This window comes from Eumetopias jubatus, unplaced genomic scaffold (assembly GCF_037043125.1).
Source record: "Eumetopias jubatus isolate StellerSeaLion01/CBP00866 unplaced genomic scaffold, mEumJub1_p1.0 scaffold_8, whole genome shotgun sequence".
Classification (NCBI taxonomy): Eukaryota; Metazoa; Chordata; class Mammalia; order Carnivora; family Otariidae; genus Eumetopias; species Eumetopias jubatus.
In genome coordinates, this window is record NW_028274814.1 from 23,061,819 (window position 1) to 23,080,315 (window position 18,497).

The 18,497-nt window shown below is 39.9% G+C and overlaps 1 protein-coding gene across 6 annotated transcripts in view; it reads right to left on the bottom strand.

The window, feature by feature from the left end:
* Positions 1-18,497, bottom strand: part of OPTN (optineurin) — a 50,829-nt gene that overhangs the window by 10,360 nt on the left and 21,972 nt on the right. For 4 of the 6 annotated variants that reach the window (XM_028114657.2, XM_028114656.2, XM_028114655.2 and 1 more), the window contains exons 7-13: positions 16,059-16,161; positions 14,077-14,192; positions 12,564-12,713; positions 12,092-12,185; positions 9,009-9,167; positions 4,038-4,168; positions 2,874-2,956 (exon numbers count right to left, since the gene is read on the bottom strand). In XM_028114657.2, the coding sequence (XP_027970458.1) occupies positions 2,874-2,956; positions 4,038-4,168; positions 9,009-9,167; positions 12,092-12,185; positions 12,564-12,713; positions 14,077-14,192; positions 16,059-16,161 (836 nt within the window). The remainder of the gene's footprint in view (positions 1-2,873; positions 2,957-4,037; positions 4,169-9,008; positions 9,168-12,091; positions 12,186-12,563; positions 12,714-14,076; positions 14,193-16,058; positions 16,162-18,497) is intronic. The other 2 variants (XM_028114660.2, XM_028114658.2) reach the window with 1 other exon arrangement.

An 18,497-nucleotide genomic window follows, 5' to 3' on the forward strand; every position in this document is an offset into this window, starting at 1 on the left:
TGAGCTACAGAGGATGAGGAGGGGGAGAAAACAGTGAGCAGCAACAGAGCAATATCCTAAGAACAGTGTGAACCTTCTCAGAAGCAGAGGCAATAACTACATTCACTTGGCCTATGTGTCCGAGCACCCGGGAGGTGGATGAGAGGGGTACAGAGATGGTGGGGACTTCAGGCGAGAAAAGCAACATCAGGAATGAATGAGGGATGGGCTATCCTGTGTCATGCACAAGGCACGTTAGTGGGAGGACAAAGAAGGGCGCCCTGATGAGACCCATTGCACTTGAGAGTAGTTTTAGGCATAGGTAAGGGCTGCCCAGGCAAAGTAAGTGATGAGAAAGAATGGAAGAATGGGTCATGTCGTTTCGTCCAATTCTGGAACTGCACCGAGGGTCAAGTCTAAATTAAAGAATGCCCAAAATAAGCCTTGACTCTAAGTAGGTCCCACATGTGCAAACTGTGATCAATGCTGGAAATGACTTCTGGCTCCCGGGACATCTCCTTGGTCTGACCTTTCTGGATCAACACAAATCATTTTGATCTCAAGACTTTCTGTCAGCCTCCAGAATGTTTGTTTTTGGAGGCTGACAGCGGAGGCAACAGTTAACATGGCTTTTGGCTTCTGAGCATATTATTTTAATTGAATAATATGTGAGACTATTGCAGATAGTTTGTGTTCAGCAAACTCCAGAAGCACCCTTGAACAGAAATACCGACAAGGTGTGAGTTCTGAAAGTGGGGGACTTTCTAATGGTCCCATGGTCCTAGGTCAGGAGTCAGTGAGCTTTTTCTGCTCTAGATGACAACCAGGCACTACCAGGGACTGCTGATTCTTCATCTGAGACCTTCTTGCATCCATCTGTGCCTTTTTTTTTTTTGGTCCTGGTCTAGGTTTCGAGACTTGGGCTGTTCTGTTAGTCGGTTAATGGGTTCCCTCTACCTTCTGGCTCTCTGGTATAAAATAAGCTTAGTCAGTTTTCATTGTTAACATAGCACACTCCTCTCCACCCTGGGCCCTTTATTCTCATACCATACTTATGTAAATCCTAGCTTCAAGGTCAAGCTTAAAGTCACACCTTTTCAAGGCCTTTCTCAACTCCCCTGGCCCTCAGTGATCAACCTGTCCACTGACCTTCAGCACCATTATTTCTATTACTTAAATATTATCTTGTTTTATGAACCCATCCTTTTATGTGCCCCTCCTGTCTCTCCAACCAGGCCACACGCCACCACAGACCTGACCATGCCTTGTGCTCAGCTGAGTGTCACGGACCAGGGCAGGTGCATTGATGGCCACAGGTGACCATAATGATGAAATACGGTCAAGAGGAGGTACTCTTTAAGGCAGCTTTGTTATGAAGCTAAAAAAATTGTAATAATAAAAATAAAATAAAATAAGAATCTTAAGACAGTCTCTGTTTGGAATACTGCTATTTACAAGACAAAAAGCTTATTGGGATAATCATGAATAAATGTGTACTTTGTGATGATTTTTAGATTATAAATATAAGTAGAAGAGTATGTGACTGTTGTTGTTTTTTTTAACATAAATAGGCATTTGCCTTCTTTAACTATGTTAAAGGAAATCTTCCTCTAAGAAATTCAGGTGCAGGGGCGCCTGGGTGGCTCAGTCGTTAAGCATCTGCCTTCGGCTCAGGTCATGATCCCAGGGTCCTGGGACCAAGCCCCGCATTGGGCTCCCTGCTCAGCGGGAAGCCTGCTTCTCCCTCTCCCACTCCCCCTGCTTGTGTTCCTGCTCTCGCTATCTCTCTCTCTCTCTCTCTGTCAAATAAATAAATAAATAAAATCTTTGGGGTGCTTGGGTGGCTCAGTCATTTAGCATCTGCCTTCGGCTCAGGTCGTGGTCCCAGGGTCCTGGGATCGAGTCCCGAATCAGGCTCCTTGCTTAGTGAGGGCCTGCTTCTCCCTCTACCTGCCACCCCCTCTGCTTGTGTGCTCTCTCTCTCTCTCTCACTCTCTCATTCTCTCTGATAAATAAATAAATCTTAATAAAATAAAATAAAATCTTCAAAAAAAAAAAAAAGACATTCAGGTGCAAGAGATTGTCCTTTTGGACCCAAAACACTGTTGCAGGCACTTTTGATAACAGAGGTAAATGGGTGTTTCTGGGATACTTAAAATCAGATTAGAGAAAATGTCTGGTGGTTTTCAAGTGGGTAGACACAGCTTTTGGGGAAGAGCACAGCTTTACCCTGTGACGCTAAACATGCCTGAGGCCAATGTTCATGTCAGTCCACAGTAAACTCAGTAAAGGCTAACGCTGTTATGTGCGTAACACCAGGTAATGGACAGCTTCATTAATATGGTACTTAGATGCATATTTAGAACACATAAGTAATTATAAAATAAAATAGCAGATGAGTACCACAAGAGTAAGAGAGTACTTCAGAAATTCAGGAGGGAGAGGTCATATTCTGCTGGAATCATGGAGATGGTATTTGAAATGGGTTTTACAGATGGGGTAGGAGTTCACTGGAAAGAGACGGAAGGGAGGCAGGGAGGTGAGTGAGGGAAGGATGCCTCGTAAGTAAGTACATGCAGGTATACAGGCCTAGGGGAAGTTCAAGGAACAGGGAGTGACTCAGCTGGCTAATAGCTGTAGAGAATTAGAGGCGGAAAGGTTAAAAGTTTAGCTACACCAGGCCTTCACTGTCAGCATGAAGAGTCTGGTGTCTGGATTCAGTTGGTAATGGATGAAGAATGGGGTACACTGGAAATAACTGAGGGGTGCCATATTTTTCGCAGTTTGATCTGGAATTCATTGTGTAGCATGTAGTGAAATTTGTCTTCAAGCATTTTCTTCACAGGATAGTTATTCCCTGGAACCCTGAACACCTACAATCACACGTGACTCACCTCTCTGAACGAGGCAGGCCTGCTGGTCGGGGTCACTGGTTCTCGCCCCATGACGGCTCTGCATCTCCATCAAGGACTGCCTGCTGGGATGAAAAGCAACACGATAGTGATGTTCTAATGCTCTGAATACGACAACATTTAGCAGACATTCAACAGCAGGATGGGGAAAAAAGAGCTGAAAAAATGCAAGGTTCATAAAAACCAGAACTTAAGGATTAACTTGAATTTTAAATATTACAGAGTAGTGAAAGAAACTAACAATTAGGATTAAAAAAATCAATCGGTAAATAACCACACTGTCAACTGATAAGGGAATGGATTAGAAAAAAGTGGCGTATTTCTAGAACAAAACATTATGGAGCAATTAAGGAGAATGAAATAAAACTGCATATATATATATATATATATACACACACACACACACACCTCCAGAGTTCAAAATCACAGTGTTAAAGTCAGCTGCAGAACAATACCTAGTGACCATTTTGTAACTTACACACAGAGAAACTAATATTATGCTGTTTCAAGATATGACATAGATATTATATCAATACTCTGTAAAAGTATAGAACAGATGGGGATGTTACCCCCTCCAAACTCCACGCAAAGAGAGAGAGAGAAACATAATGAGGGGTGGGGAACAGAGGAGGCTCCAACTTCGCCCTTTTTCCTTTTGAAAAAATATCCATGATGCAAATAAATGTATGTCACTGTCAATTCTGTGTGGAGTACATCGTGGTATGTGCAATTTTATTCCCTGTATTTTTCTATTTCTATTTCTCTATGTTTCAAACTTTTCTCAAAATGGAAATTTAGAAGACAGAAGTAATTTTAGCCATATTTTCTTTTAAAACACATTACAGAATTGTTTAAAGTGTTTAAGACTACATACCCCTGACAACAGCAGGACCGGACTTTGGAACACACAAGGTCAAAGTTTTTACGGCATGTCCAAGAGCAAAGAACTCATCACGTTCCCACAAGATGTGGCCAAGCCTCGTGGTAAGTCACGCTGAGTGTCAGGGACACAATCAAGCGAAGTGTGCTCAGCGTGATTCCTACAGCTCAACTTAGGGAGCACCTCTGACAGGCGCCCTGTGCTTGGCCTGTGCCCAGGGCTCCAGGTGTGTGCTCTGAGCCTTCCCGAGCCTTCCTAAGCCTCACCTGCCTCCATCTTCAAAAGCATTATTCTCTTTCAGCAGGATTGCCAGCTGCAGGGCCAGTTGCTCCTTTTCTTCATGTATCTTCTCTCTTGCTGCTCTTTCAGCATGAAAGTCCGAACAGTAAACTTCCATCTGGTAGAAGGGAAGAGAGACAGAAGTTACTACACAGATGTACGTGGATTCTTTACGGCCCAATGGGTGACAGGGCGCGGGGGAGTGCTCCCTCCTGTGATTCCCTCGTAAGGAACAGGGGTGCACAGTCCTGCTGGAAACCAATGGCGACCGTAACTTCCAACCACCTTCAGACAGAAGACAAGTTGTGTGTGTGTGTGTGTGTATGTGCGCGCGCACACGCGCACACACACACTTTAGACAATCAGAACCCAACAATGACATTGATATAGGTGGTTTAAACACTGCACGTAATATTCGTTCAGTAAAATTCTCCGGTCTTTTTATTCAGCATTAGCTTAATATAGTAAATGGTTTATTTATTCTGTCAGGTATATTTACGAGGGCTGGCCTTAAGTTTTAAATAATAATAATAAATAGATGCTATTCATTGAATTCCAAACATGTACAAGGTCCTACGGTGGATGCCTATATTCCTACCTTAATGCACGTGTTGCAATGAGCACTGGGTGTTATACGCAAACACTGAATCATGGAACACTACATCAAAGACTAATGATGTAATGTATGGTGGCTAACATAATAAAAAAAAAATCCTGGGAATGTAGAATTGCTACGCTCATTTTACATTCACAAGTTTAACAGCTCTCAGTCTGGGGTAATTTAGGTAAGTGGTCAAACCAGCTCTTGAACCAAGACAGAAGCCCATATTCTATGCCACTCCTCACGGTGGTAGCCAGCCTCCAAGACAGCTCCAGGGATGCTCACCTCTTCGTATTCAAACCCTTATGTGGTCCCCTTCCACAAAGAATAGAGCCAACCTGTGGAACCGCTAGGGTACTACAGAAATGATGGTGTGTGGCTTCTGCCTTGTTCTCTCCTGGGTCACCTGCTGTGGGGGAAGCTCACTGCCATGTCGTGAAGGTACGCAAGCTGCCATGTGGGGAGCCCCACAGGGTGAGGAACTCAGGCCTCCTGCCCACAGCCATGTGAGTGAGCCGGCTTGGAAGTGGATCTTCCAGTCCATCTTGAGCGCAGCCTCACGAGGGGCCCTGAGCCAGAAGCACCCTGCTAAGCTGCTCCTGAATGCCTGACCCACAGAAACCCGAAGATGACAGATGCTTGTGGCTGCAGCTGCTAGAATGGAGGATAATTTCTTACCTAGAAATATATAAATATTATGCCGTGAGAGCGATTTCTTCACTGTTACAAAATTCTAAAGTAAAGATGAACGCCTTAATAGTGAAATGAACATTACTCTAAGACCAGTTTTTAACTTTCTATATTTAAAATTAGGGTTTTCCCCCTAAATTTCGTGGTTCTAGAATACAAATATTTATCTTTCTCACTTTTGAAAGTAAAATTAAATAAAAACTTAAATATTCTATCACAGTTTTAGTTACCCCCCCAAAACAAACAAACAAATCATACAACTCTGTGATAAAAAGGTCATTTTAAGGGACTTCCTGCCATTTGTGAACATTTTATGTGACCACTGATGCATCATGGGAATTTTTGAGTCAGATCCCAATTTGAGTTACAGTCTTACTTCGATCACTGATCAGCTTTGAGCCAGTCAGACCCGGGTCGTTCTGTCCATTCCTACCTGCCCTGTGACACCAGTGGCTCATGTTTCAGGCTCAAAAAGAAGTGGCCGAATGAATAAACCAGAGTATCTACCAAAACTCAACAAATGTCCACGTACAGAAGGACAAAGGACATGACAGCAGTATCATGAGGTACCCGAACAAACGAATGCTATAAAGAGCTTGGTTTGAAATTCTCTTCCTATAGAAATAAAACTCAAGACTCTAAGTCCAGTCAACCACCTCTGGATTTCATATTTGAGTAATGAGTATGTATGTATGTGGTCATTGAGAAATAATAAACTGTTGACTTTGTTATGTTAAAAATAATTTATCTTTACCAGACTGGCAAACATTTAAAAGAATGCTACAAGGAGGTGGGGAAATAGACGTTCTCATCTCCTTCGGTGAGAGGATAATTTTGGTCATGCATTCTTGGAAGACAACTTGTTAATATTTATTTAACTTAAAGACAGGCACACCCAATAACCCAATCATTCCAAGTCTACATCTCACTATAGATTCCACAAGTGCACAGAGACACACATACAAGAATGTTCACTTCAGCATTGCTGATAATAGCAAAAATATTGGTACAACCTATACATCCATTGATAGAGGGCTGGTTAAATCTATCATGGTAATGCACACTTTGGAATACCATACAACTGTTCAAAAAATAACAAATGGCTATGAGTACTAGTACGGAGAGAAGTCCAAGGTACATCATGACTGAAAAGTTGTAGTATAAAAGGTATACTGCAATCCCACTTTTAATTAAGCAAACAAAATAACAACAAGAGACAAAGGTTTTACCCCCTTTTTCTGTGGTTTTACATCTCAGGCAGGATGCATTCCCACTGATAAACTTTCTGCAAGTCCTCCACCCACCAGGAGCAAGAGTGGGGCCAACCAGTAACAATAAGCCACGGTACACAAATTCTTCCAGAGTAAAAGAAGGAATGTGCCTCAACTTGTTTTCATGAGGCCAGTAAAACCTTGATCTCAAAACCTCACAACAACATTAGCAAAGGGAAAATTCTAGGCCAATCTTATTCAAGAATATAGATACAAAAGCCCTAAGTAAAAGATGAACAAACCAAATCCAGCAATATGTACAAAGGATAATTCAAGAAATGTAAAGTTTGTTTAATATTTAAAAATCAATATGATTCGCCACTTTAGCAAATTAAAGGGAAAAGGAATGTAATTATCCAATTATATCATTACCGGAAGAAAAAAACTTTCCCTAAATAAAATTCAACATCCACTTGAAATTTTGGCACACAAGGAAGAAAAGGGAATTTCCTTGATTTGATAAGTGATATCTACAAAGCCTGTAGCGAACACCATACACTTAGCAGTAAAATGTTAAAAATCACTGCCTCTGAGACTGGGAGCAAGGCAAGGCTGTCTTGCCATCTGCACTGTTACACAACACTGTATGAGGGACCCAGTCAGTGTAATAAGGCAAGAAAAAGAAATAAAACGTAGGAAGAACCAGAAAGGAAAAAACCCAAAACTGTCATTATTTAAATGATATGATTATGATTGTAAAGAGGTCAAAAGAATATTCAGAGATATTATTAAAATTAAAATGTGAATTGAGCAAGTCTACTGCATACAAAATCAATATATAAAAATCAATTGTATTTCTATATAACAGCAGGTGTTAAAAAATGAAAATTTAAAAAAGGTGCTATTTACAACAGTATCGTAAAAATAGAGTATCTATGAGTAACCTATTAAAAGATGAGCAAAATCCTTACTAAGAAGATTAAAAATATTACTTAGAAGAAATAAAGAAGATACGCCATGTTCATGCATGGGAAAAGTCACTGTTGTAAAGATGTCGGTTACCTCCAAATTGATTTTTATCTATTTAATATAATTCAAGTCAAAGCTCCAGGAGGTTTTTCTGTGTGTGTGTGTGTGTGTGTGTGTGTGTGTGTCTGTATGTGTGTAAAATACCAAGCAGATGCTAAAATTAAAATGACAATGAAAAAGGGAAAGAAAATCTAAGGTCCTCTTGACAAGTATCAATGAGGTAGGAAGACTTACTCTACCAGGTATCAAAATTTTGGAGCTTCATACTAAGTCAAGACAGTACGGTACCAGAGCAAGGATACAAAAATAGCTCAATGGAACAGTAGAGAGTCCAGAAATAGACCCATGGACACCTGAACACAAGATACAACAAAGAAGGCAGCACATTACTTAAGATGACATTTTACATAAATGGTGCCAAGGCAACACGACAAAAAAATAAATCTTCACTCTTACCTCACTCTATAAAGAAAAACTAATTCCAGGTGGTTTCTAGGTATTAATGTAAAAGGCAAAACAGTAAAATTTTTAGAAGACAACTCGGGACAGTATCTTCATGGCCTTGAGGTAGTGAAAGTTTTTCAACAGGACACAAAAAGTACTAATTTTAAGTGTAAAGACTGACAATGTAGACTACATTAAAATAAAGAACTTCTGTTCATCAAAAGACACCTTTACGGGCGTGAAAAGACAAATCACGGAGCCAAGAAATCTGCAACAAATATAACTGTCAAGGGCTTGTGTCTGGCGTGTATAAAAAACTCATAAAATCAAGACAGCAAACCAGAAGAAAAATGGGCAAAGACGTCTTCAGGCACTTCACAAAAGGGAGCACCAAGAAGACTAGTTAACACTTGAGAAAGTACTCAGTCTCATTAGTCATCAGGGAAATGCACATTAAATGAGATACCATTATATGCCCACCAGAATGCTTACAAACGAAAGTAAAAATACTGATAATACAAGGACGGGTAAGGATGTCGAGCAACAGGGACTCTGTTGATGGGAGTGAAAACTGGTACAATCACTTTGGAAAAGTGTTGGCAACATCCACTAACACTGAGTAACACGTGTACTCTAGGAACCAGCAATTCCACTGCTAACTGGGTATGCACCCAACAGAAAGGAACGCACAGGCCAACGGAGAGAGACATCCACAAGAATGTCAGAACAACCTCAATCATAATGCCCCAAACTGAAAATAATCCAACTACCTATCAACTGTAGGCTGGATACATTCATTGAGCTCTACCCTTAAAAGTTTGGTGCACTTTCCACACATGATATGCTTCAATAAAAAATGTTTTTAAATATACTGGTGGAAATTATATAAAATCCAAAAATATATTTTGAACACCATCACTTTCCCATAGGAGAACATAATCAGGGTTGGCCTCACCCAGTTCATGTTTCAGAACGTAGCTTACCTGAGCCCGAAGAACAGTCATGGTTTCCAGGTCCTCCTCCTGCTTGGCGATGGTCTGCTTCATCTCATCCATCTGAAGCTGCTTGGAAGCCAGGGCCTTCTCTGCCAGTTCCAGCTTTTCACTTAGTTCTTGCACTACCACCTTATCTACTTTTTCTGACTGAAAGAGACAAGATCATTCTAGAAATGGCTGTGAAATAACTCAACCTAATTTATTTTTTTTTTAAGATTTATTTAAGCGAGAGAGCGTGAATGAGCAGGGGTGGGGAGGGGCAGAGGGAGAGGGAGAGTCTCAGGCAGGCCTAACCGACGATGCCCCCCCCAGCACCCCTAATTCAACCTATTTTAGTAAAACATTAAACGATGTTTTATTTTTTTAAATCCATGGCTCTAAACTGTTCTGTTAATTAGCAATGATAACTTAAACTCAGAAAGGTTTATTCATTTAACTTAGAGTTTGCAAATTATAATTTCTTAATTTAAAACAATTTTAAAAAGAACACATTAAAATAAGGGAAATAATGACAAACCATGATCTCAGCGCGGTTGTAACTTGCTGATACCGTTATTTTTCCCACTGACATTACTCTTATATGGTGAAGTCAGTGGAAAAGAAGAAACATGTTTAAATTAAAAATTGATCACCTCACACCTGTCAGAATGACTAGTATCAAAAAGACAACAACAAGTGTTGGCGAGGATGTGCATGAGAAAAAGGAACCCTCGTGCACTCTTGGTGGGAATGCAAAACTGGGGCAGCCACTCTGGAAAACAGTATGGAAGGGGCAACGCTGTTGGGAACGCTCTCACTCTTGAGAGCTTTTTCTGTATCTTCACTTAATAAACTTCTATCGCTTTACTCACAAAAAAAAGAAAAAAAGAAAAAAAAGAGAACAGTATGGAGGTTCCTCAAAAAGTTAAAAATAGAACTACCCTATGATCCGGCAATCCCACTTCCCAGTATTTATCCAGAGAAAATAAAAATACTAATTCAAAAAGATATATTCACTCCTATGTTTATTACAGCAGTATTTACAATAGCTACGTATTTAGGAAGCAACCTAAATGTCCATCAAATAGCTGAATGGATAAAGAAGATGTGATCTGTATTTGTACAAACACACAACACACACACAGACAAGAATATGACTCAGCCATAAAAGACTGAAATCTTGCCATTTGTGACAATATGCGTGGAACTAGAAGGTACTATGCTAAGTGAAATAAGTCAGAGAAACAAACAAATACCATATGATTTCACTTATGTGGAATCTAAAAAACAAAACAAATGAACAAACAGAAACAAGCTTATAAATACAGAGAATGAACCGGTGGTTGCCAGAGGAGAGGGACATAGGGAGATGAAGGGAATCAAGAGGTATAAACTTCTTGTTATAAAATAAACAAGTCAAGGGATGTACAGTACGGCACAGGGAATAGAGCTGACCCTCGAACAATGCAGGGGTCAGAGGCACTGAGCCCCCGCAGAGTCGCAAATCCACATGTAACTTTTGACTCCCCAGAAACTTAACTAGTAACAGCCTATGGTTGACTGGAAGCCTTACCGATAACTTAGTGGATTAACACATATTTTGTATGTTATATGTATTATATACTGTACTCTTACAATAAAGTAAGCTAGAAAAAATGTTATTAAAATCATAAGAAAGAAAAAACACATATAGTCCTGTATTTTAAAAAATCTGCAATATTAGGTGGACCCGTGCAAACCCTTTTTGTTCAAGGGTCAACTCTACAGTCAATACTATTGTAATGACTTTGTATGGTGACAGATAGTAACTACAGTTATGAGCATTTCATAATGTATATAAATATCGGATCACTACGTTGGACACAGAAAACTAATATGACATGGTATGTCAACTCTACTTCAATTAAAAATAAATAAGCAAATAATGAAAAAAATTTACAAGTCCTAGAGAGGAACAATATTCTATTAAAAAAAAAAAAGAAAGAAAAACAGGGGTATCTGGGCGGCTCAGTCAGTTAAGCATCTGACTCAGTTAATGATCTCATGGTTGTGGGAGCAAGCCCTGTGTCCTCAGGCTCCACACTCAGCGGGGAGTCTGCTTGAAAGATTCTCTCCCTCTGACCCTCCCCCCGCTTCTGTGCACCTTCTCTCTGTCTCTCAAATAAAACTTAAAAAAAAAAAGAAAAGAACAAAGAGTACATTTATAAGCATATAAACTCAAAGACCCCTTCTAATTCAAAGCTTCCATGATCTTTACTTACTGATCCCAGCTTTATCCAAGTGAAACTGACAAATTAAATTGTAAGCTATTTAAAGTGAACAATGTGACAATTTGATATGGGTATACAGCGGGAGAGGGCTCCCCCCAACCAGGTTAATGAACACGCCTATCACCTCACACATCTACCCATTTTTAAACTGCCACACCATGCTGGTGTTATACTAATGTAAGCTGCAGTCCGGGAGTCCAGGGTCTCAAGGTCACTGACAGGAGCCAGCTAGCCCTGTAACAGCTCCCTGGAGACAACCCCACCAGTGGACGCCCACCGTCTCGCTGTGCCCTGCTCATGTGGGAGCCCATGCTGGTAGCTCTCCTATAAACCCACTCGCTGCTAGAAACGCTAAAAGCTGGGGCGCCTGGGTGGCTCAGTCGGTTAAGCGTCTGACTCTTGGTTTCGGCTCAGGTCATGATCTCAGAGTCGTAGGATTGAGCCCCGAGTTAGGCTCCAAGCTCATCAGGGAGTCTGCCTGAGATTCTCTCTCCCCCTCTCCCTCTGCTCCGCCCCACCCTGCCCTCTTTCTCTCTCAAATAATAAATAAATAAATCTTAAAAAAAAACAAAACAAAAAAAGAAATGCTAAATGCTTACTCCCCAACCGTAGGACGTCAGCACCATCTTTGCACACAAGGAACATTATACACAGAACATCAGAAGTTCTACCCACTTAGATACAAGAAATCAATTATAAACTGAAGAACAACCTTTGAAACCATACTTAGTTATGGATTAACACAACTACTTTACCTATAAAAAATGTTTATAGTTTCTATTCGCTATGAGGCTACGAAAGTCATTTTTTTCCTATGAATACCTCTTTCCTTTTCAGTTCCTCGAGTGTTTTCAATGAATTATTGTATTCTTGAAGAAGCTTGTTATGTGTCAACTGGAGAGTGGCTAACTTGGACCTATTTAAAAAGAAATTAAGAAATGGAATCTTGGGGGAAAAATATAAAAACTTAGTCTTGCCTTCCCACATCCTCTGAATACTCGACTAGCAAAATCTTCTCTCCTGCCTTTACCAGCCCACCACCTGCTAGCATTTTCTTACTCTCAAAGAAAACAATCTTTCCAAAAAAAAAAAAAAATCAAGATAGATTACAAGGAACTTTAATCATTTTGTTATAACAGAACAAATTTTATCTCCTCGGAGAAGTCTCCTGGTACTCCTTCAAATACATAAAAGAGAAAAATTTTAAATTTATTCTTAAATCCTAATTCCAATCTTATAAAAGTGCTCTTCCACCTTCTTCTAGCAAGTGGTCATTCAGTTGTGGCATACTCACTTTTCCTCTTCGGTTTTAGCTTGCTCCATTTTGATTTCTGATCGCATGCTTTCCACTTGTAGCTCCAACTTTTTGTTGTTATAAACAAGCTCTTGCTTTTCATTCAGCTCTGATGGGGCTGCAGAATTTTTCCTTTCAAGAGCCTGACATCTAGGAAAGATCAAAATTTCATGAGGATAAACCACGCTCCTTCATTTCTCAGTGGCTTTTAAACCAATCCCAAGATTATGTAGTAAATACAAAGAAATTTTGGATTGCATTTTTCAAGGATTTAATAATGCAAAATAAAATATTTTATCCTTCTGGCTTCTTCACTAGAAGCAAGTAATATTTCTAAACTCTCATGACTAAACACTAAAAAAATACAGATCTTTTTTTCTGGAAAAGAAATTTACATATTTCTGAACCCTTATGCCTAATGTAAAAAAACTACAGATCTAAGACCACACAAGCTATGGAAAAACTGTCTTAAGCAGTCATGCAAGTACATCTTTGTTCTTTAGACACAGACCAAAATAGTAATTGGCTAAAGGTGCTTTCCATATAGTGATCCATGGATATCTTCAATATTTTAAAAAGTTTGGGTTCTGTTAAGCATAAAGAATATGACTTCTGACAAAGATTTAATAAGGGAAAAATAAAGTGTCCTAAGTTTTCTTAAATATCAAAAAGAATTTCAACATGATAATAGCAAATATGAACCAACGGTTGCTATATGCAAGGCATTAACACCAAGCATGGTAAACATCTCAATACAACGTTATGAAGTAGGGATAATGACACACATTGTACAAATGATAAAAGTAGGGCTCAGAGAGGTTAAATAGATAACTTGCCCAAGGCAATACCACAAATAAATTCAGGTCCATAGTTCAACTAAGTCTGTTTGTCCAGAGTCCTTAGCTTTAAGCTGCTGTGCTGTGCCAGACTACCATATCATCGTATAGCCTTGGTAAGTGTGAACTCTAAGGTAACATACACTCATGTGTTGTGCTGGATATATGTTTGCCAACTAATCCAAAAGAATAACATTTTTAAATTTCGGGTAACTTGCTACACCAAGAAAAACAAGCAAATGCAAAGTTCTCAATTTAAATATTAGCCTTCACAATTGATTGAAAATGAGTTTTTTTCCTCAATAAAGCTCACTCAAGTTCCTTCTCCTTGCAGCTTTCATTTATGTTTGCTTACATCGATACTGTCAGTTCAGGTTAAGTCCCAGGAAATCTGGCTTACTGCTTTTTTACAGGTCCTCACATAGGCTACAGTATGTGTAACAAACATCCCTGAACAGCAGAATCAGATTTTCCCGGGCCCCATTCCCCCATATTACAAGTATATTTATATATGAACATGTACATTAATGTCGATGTTAATGTTTGCTGAGTTCATCCTTTAATTAGGTTTCTATTTTTCTTCTAGTAAGATAACAAAACTATGTTTTTACATAGTAATATATTTCTTAAAAATGTCCATTTTCTAAGGGAAAATAGAATTCATCTCTCATTCTTACTTCTCTTGAAGTCTCTTCTTCATCAGCTCAGCCTCACTGAGTTTTGTATGAGCCTCTTGAAGCTCCTTAAATAGAGTTGTCACCTGAAGATTCAACGTCTCCACTTCACTTCCAACCTGTCATTCAGGAAATCCCAAACACGCACATGTGATTCAGATCAGAGATTAAATGAACTTCTTTGTGAGAAAACAGTGCGAACCATCAGTGTCCCACTAAGACTGGTGAGCTGATTAAACTTTTGACAATGCCGTAAATATCTTCCAAGAAAAGAAATGTTTCAGATACAACTGTTTCCTTGTATGTCTACATTTACTAATTATATATAACATTTTATATTCATGATATGTAATTTATATGTATAATCACTAATTCATATGGCAATATTTATATATAAAACTGTTTTTCTTACATAACTGATCAATTTGGATACACTGTGATAATGACTTTATCATAATTTTTTTTTCCTTGTAGACATGTGTGGAGTTTATTTAAAGGGAAGAAGAACTGTCTCTTTTTTGATTCTGGCAACCCAAGAACATCCCCTCTTAAGACTTATAGGGGCCAAAATTCACACAAACATTCCCAGATGTTAAGGTTTTAGGTTTTGCTAGTTTCTGCTCACCCTTTATCATCACCTCAGTTAATCCTGATCATGGCTCAGGGGATCACAGAGCACAGCGGTGTGAAAGCACAATCTAATTTACCCAGAGAGCAGCTTTTGCCCATAGTCCTTTGCCGATTTATGTTTCTAGTTAACTCTACTCTTTTTACTGAACTGCATTTTCCCTGGCAGCTCCAGAATGGCTGTCAGTGAGCTTTTTGGTGCCTTGGAAATCTCAGTACTCCTCTATTACTGGTTATCAGATTGGCTTCAGTCAACAATGCACTATGACTCCCGGGTCTTCTCTTCATCTGTATTCTAAATGTTCTCCAGTCTCTTGAAGTAGGAGACTCAGCCCAGCATATGGCAAACAGTAGGCATTCAACATGTATTTGTTGAATAAATGAATTGGCTAAAGTGAGCATCTGACAAAAAATGTCTTTCACGTGGAAAACTGCAGCTCTTACAAATTCCTGCCTTCATCCACCTTCCCTGAGCTTACGACCGAGTGACGGGCTCCAAGGCACAGCTCTGAGGTGCCACAGAACACTGGCTAAAGAAACATGAAACTCTGCATTCAAACTATTTCACTCAAACCAGTAGTAGGGGATAACGAGATCTTTCAATTCTATCTCAAGTTTTTGGGTCATATTCTTTTTTTTGTTTTTTTAAGATTTTATTTAGTCATTTGCAAGAGAGACAGAGAGAGAGGGAGAAGCAGACTCCCCGCTGAGCAAGGAGCCCGATGCGGGACTCGATCCCAGGACCCTGGGATCATGACCTGAGCCAAAGGCAGATGCCTAACCATCTGAGCCACCCAGGCGCCCTGGGTCATATTCTTAAAACATCTCATTATAAAGTGAGTAAAATTCCTTTCTCCACTAGACGGCCTGTTCACTCACAAAGTTAGGAGAGAAAATTAGTCAAGAAGAGAGAGAGGTGGGGGCGCCTGGGTGGCTCAGTCGGTTGGGCATCTGACTCTTGATTTCAGCTGGGGTCCTGATCTCAGGGTTGTGAGATGGAGCCCTGGGCTCCGCCCTCCACAGGCAGTCGGCTTGGGATTCTCTTTCTCCCTCTCCCTCTGGCCCTCCCCCCACTCATGCACCCTCTTGCTCTCTTAAAATAAATAAATCTTAAAAAAAAAAAAAAGAAGAGATAGAAGTGTGATTCCTTAGAATCACTGGGATAGGAACACATCTCACTACAATTTACTATGGATGAAATTCAAATCAGGACAAGGAAATATGAGAGAAACAGAATATATGCAACATTAAAATTATTTCTATTTCTAAAGCTAATAACACAGCACAAGACCTGACTTCAGATACGACTCTTAGGTCCACTGGGGGTGTGACAGCAGCCTTAGAACCTGAGTACCCACAGTTTCTGGGCCTTTCTCCTCTTCTTTCTCCTTTTCTGTGCTACCCTCCGTCTGGGTCTCAACCTCAGAATGATCACGGGCTTTCTTTTCAAAACAGGAAACTCTGAAAAATACAGAGTATGGAAAAGTTACTTTCTCTTTGGGTTCAAGAGGAATAACAACTGCAGAAGCACTAAAAAGAACACTGTCCAAAATTTGGATAAAGGATCAGGGGTTTCAAAATCTCTCTGCATTTGCTATATTATACATTAACCTTTTGGGGTTTAGCTCTCATCCTAAAATTCGCTAGATGTGATTTAAGATATGAATTCATGCAGAGGTAAAAGGTGGGCATAAATCATCCCAAACACTGAAAAACACTGCCTCTTTTCATGTAACAGTAACACACAGAAATATTTTTAAAATCTGTGTGTGTGTGTACATACATGCATGCATGTGTGTTACATGAGTGTGTGTCCCTTTGTAAGGATTCGGCAGAGAACAGAGCCTTTTTGGACCTTTTTGGACCCATCTAAGTTCACAAGTCCCTTAAAAACAAACAAATTTACCGATATTCTCACTGAATCATAACCACACGAAAGCCAGCCTAAGGCAAATGAAACAAGAAGAGATTTCTGGTTAAAGATATCGAACTGAATATATGCATGTAAATTTTCTCCCACCCTATGCCCCACCAAAATGACTTTTAAAAAGCCATATACGTACAAGAACAAAGAGAAAGGGAAAGGAAATAACAGCAAGAAGATTTGGGGGGCACAGCTATGAGTGGGAACTGACTTGGCGGCCCACCAAGGCTGGGTCTGAAGCCAACAGTAGGGAAAGCCAAGACGTAACCTGACTGACACTGTGGAAAGCAGAAGGCTCCGGAGTCAGTGACACCAGGTATCTCTGGATGTGGGGACAAAGGTGGGGCCTGTTTAAGAGGGACTAGAAGCGGTGCCCGGGTGGGTCATTTAGTTGGGCGTCTGACTCTTGATCTCAGGGTCGTGAGTTTGGGCCCCACGTTGGGCCCCATGCCGGGCGTGGAGCCTACTTAAAAAAAAAAAAGAGGGTCTAGAATATCACAAAATAAAGGGTTTCTGGGTTCAGACGTTAGAGATGAGACGTGGGTTCTTCTATAAGGAGAACTTACACACAGAACATTAAGACCCTCAGCCACCTTTTTCTCCTCATCTTAAGAACTTCAGCATTTGAAAAATACCCTCCAGGCAGGAGGCTGGAAGAGTCTCCTCTGGAGTATGTAACCAGGATAAGGGAAAAGATTTAAAGTTTCTGATATGGGGCTTCCCCAAGGAAACCTCCCAGCCAGATCTCCCTACAGGTGCACCCAGAGCTTCAATCAGCTTCTAACACCCTGTAATCCTGCTAAATCTGATCAAACAGCCAAGACTGCTAGACATTTAAGGAAAATCTTAATATGAAACAGAAAAAAGTAACTTACTGAAAATAGAATATGCCAGCAGGGGGAAAAAAAAACGTCAAAAATATCATTAATATCCTTAGAGATATGAGGAAACATTACAACCACAAAAAAATGGAACACAATAAAAAAGGAACATTCAAAGGTTCTCCCCCACAAAAAAGGGAAGATGAAAGTTGATCAAATTTATCAGAAAGGAGAAAAAGGGAGAGACAGAAAAAGGGAACAAGGAGTTAAGAAAATTAGAGGAGATCCAATTCAAAATAATAGTAATGCTAGAGAGAGAGAACAAAGAAAATTGAGGGTAAGAGACTATCGCTAAATTAATTCAAGATCATCTTTCAAGGACTGAAGGACATGAGTTTGCAAAATGAAAGAGCCCAAGAGTGTCCGGAACAAACAGATGAAAAACAGGCTCACACCAAAGCATGTGAGAAGTCTCATCCCCAAAGATGAAGAACCAGAATGGCAGTGGGTCTTTCAGCGTTAACGACAGAAGCTAGGACATAATGAAGCAAATTTTTTGAAACGTGGAGGGAAAATTAAATCCGATTACAGAATACTATATCTAGCCAAACTATCCATGAGGTATAAAGGCAGAAGGAGAGGTTTTCAGATATGCGGGTCTCAGAAAATATACTGCCCATGTATTGTTTCTCGGTAAGTTAGTGGCAATGTGGTGAGCTCTGTTTGCAACAAAACAAAACAACAACATTTAAAAAGAGTAGGAAAGGCATTGGATTCAGGAAACAGGTGATGGAAAACAGGAAAGTTGAAGGAGTTCCTCAGGGTGAAGGCAAAGTGAGATGCCAAGATGAGTGCCATGAGGCAGGACCTAGAAAGCAAGTAGGGTAGACTCCAGAGAGAATACCACTAGACTACTAACATGTCTGAATGTATCTGAGAGATTTCCTCATTGGGGAAGAGTATGGGGAAACTAAGCAAATTTTAAAGATGTAATTATGCACAGAAGTTAAAAAAAAAAGGAAGAATATTCAAGGCACAGAGCAGAGCTCAAG